Source organism: Diospyros lotus, chromosome 13 (assembly GCF_014633365.1).
Source record: "Diospyros lotus cultivar Yz01 chromosome 13, ASM1463336v1, whole genome shotgun sequence".
NCBI lineage: Eukaryota > Viridiplantae > Streptophyta > Magnoliopsida > Ericales > Ebenaceae > Diospyros > Diospyros lotus.
In genome coordinates, this window is record NC_068350.1 from 4,978,110 (window position 1) to 4,980,332 (window position 2,223).

The 2,223-nt window shown below is 38.1% G+C and overlaps 1 protein-coding gene across 1 annotated transcript; it reads right to left on the reverse strand.

Moving 5' to 3' along the window:
• Positions 1–584: 584 nt before the first annotated feature.
• Positions 585–1,490, reverse strand: LOC127789238 (auxin-responsive protein SAUR71-like). The gene has a single exon (XM_052318073.1). The coding sequence runs from the start codon at positions 1,276–1,278 to the stop codon at positions 862–864; it is 417 nt and encodes a 138-aa protein (XP_052174033.1). The 5' UTR covers positions 1,279–1,490; the 3' UTR covers positions 585–861.
• Between the last annotated feature and the right edge of the window lie 733 nt (positions 1,491–2,223).

Consider the following 2,223-nt stretch of genomic DNA (forward strand, 5'->3'; position numbering starts at 1 on the left):
TTAGCATAAACATCTATAATATTAGCAACTTGGAGTGTGTTGACATAAGAGGGGTTCCTTTGAAATGGTCTGAAAGTTTAGTCAATATGAACAACGGCATCATGATTAAAACAACACACGTTAATTAAACCAGAAGGTGATGACAGATGAATAAACGTAGGTTTGAGAAGAAAACCAGCTATATGAATATTCACACTTTTTTTTTTTTAATTTGGTTAATTAATTCATATCTTTGAATAGTGGGTAGAGTACATATATTTCAGGAAACACATTGCATCATAGTGGCTCTGATTTATTTTACATTGAATGTTATGTTACATCTAAGTTGTTTGTTTGTTTTTTCAATAAGCAAGCACGTATATATTAAATTAAAAAAAAACAATATTGCCTTGAGAGGGTGGACCATGTAGTCTTGGAAACCCAAAAGTGAAACACAAAACATTGACCTTTCAGGTCTCAAAAGCATTTTCCCTAATTAAGTGATCACCCTCTCAATTTTCCCTAATCAGTATATGAATGAATCTCTTCGAGTCTAGTTCATTTGCTGATAAACAATTACAGCTCGTTCCCAACCCCACTCCCCCTGAAATGAAGCAGAACACCATATATTTTGTTCCATATAAAACAAAGTTACATATCTTCTTGCTCTGAAAAAGATGTAGAATTTTACTTATAATGCTATTGTCATTCAACCAAAGAAAAGAAAAGCAAGAGAACGCTGGAGGAGCTGATATATATGTTGTTTATCTATCTATACTGCAGTTGTCGTTGTATTGCTCATTTGATATACACTTGTAGACTGTAGAATATGGAATAGGAAATATACTGCCTTCGCAACGACAGTCACAAGCTTTAATCTCTTTAGGTGGGGTCGGGTAGATGAATGGATTCTAGTATATGAGTCTTTTTCATAGATCCATCCTGCATCTTTTCGGCTGCATTGCAGGAGATTTGGCTTGTAGCGCTTCTAAGTGAATGGATTATCTCCTGGAAGTGGAACTCGTCGCAGGGAATAGTAAGAGGACCATCCTTACTGTAACCATACTCCTGGTATGCTTGGTCTAGAAGCTGCCGGAAAACCGGATGGTTCAGGTAGTCTGCCCTGATAACAAACCTCTTGCCAGCTTCTCCCACAGTCACAGCCAGGTGGCCTGGAGGAATGTCGCGGGGCGGTTCCTTCTCCCCAGAGCTCCTCATCTTGCGCCACTTCCTAGCCATTCTTTTGAGCCTCGTAATGTTGTAGATGCGGAATCTCGATTTTTCTGCAGAAGAAGCCATGAAATAGCATTAAGAGTAGAGATCGATCTAATTCAGGTGGGAAGCACGAAAGAGCTCGGATTATGTGTGTGTTCTTTCCTTAATCAATGCTGACAATGCAACCTTTATATAGACTTTCGGGCTTCTTGAAATTAATCATGGCCAGCCTCCAGCCGAATTGCGTGGCTGGGCCTAACTGTACTGAATGCAGGACTCTGGTTCAACTCAACTCATTTGCCTCTTTGATCGCTTGGCTTTGTCCATTACTATAAAAGCATGCTTACACTTTCGGGTGATATATGGCCGGAACTTTAAGAGGGCAACCGCCCACGATTTGCCCTAAATAACCTATATGCAATGGTTCTTTCAAGGTAGCAGTGGTTTAAGTTTGTCGGTAACATGTGGTGGTTTTTTGAGTGTTTGGAACCTTTTCATGTGTAGTCACCTTTAATGTCAACCATGTCGGATGGCCATTTTCCTTGGCTTCCTTCACGGAGAAGAAGAGAATTCTTCAGTACATTGTTCAGACGTATATTTTTTTCCTTTCCCTGAAGTGAAATGTGATTGTTTTTGGTAAGATTCTCGAGCTTGACAAGACCAAACAGGGGTTTTATTTCATTGGATATTTATATAGTTTCTTTCTTGGAATTGATGTATTTGTCTCACTGTTCAAATGTGCCTGGTTTGGTAGATTCTCCTTGATCATTTGGCAATCGTTTTGTTAGATGGAAGAATTACGATTAGTTAACAGATGTTCTTCTTGGGCCAAATGAAGATCAAGAGGCATTTGAGCTGGTTAAACTACAAGATGAACAAGTGTAAATGAGACCAAATGGTGGTGCTAATAGTTAGCCTAATGTTTATGGCGACAAAAAGAATTAACCTTAACCAAAACAACTAGTTCTTAAATTTGTGTATAAAATATAAATTATTTAAAATTTATTGATTGTCTTAAATTTTGACATT

Coding starts and splice junctions, on each gene's coding strand:
- LOC127789238 (XM_052318073.1), bottom strand. CDS start 1,278: ATGGCTTCTTCTGCAGAAAAATCGAGATTCCGCATCTACAACATTACG.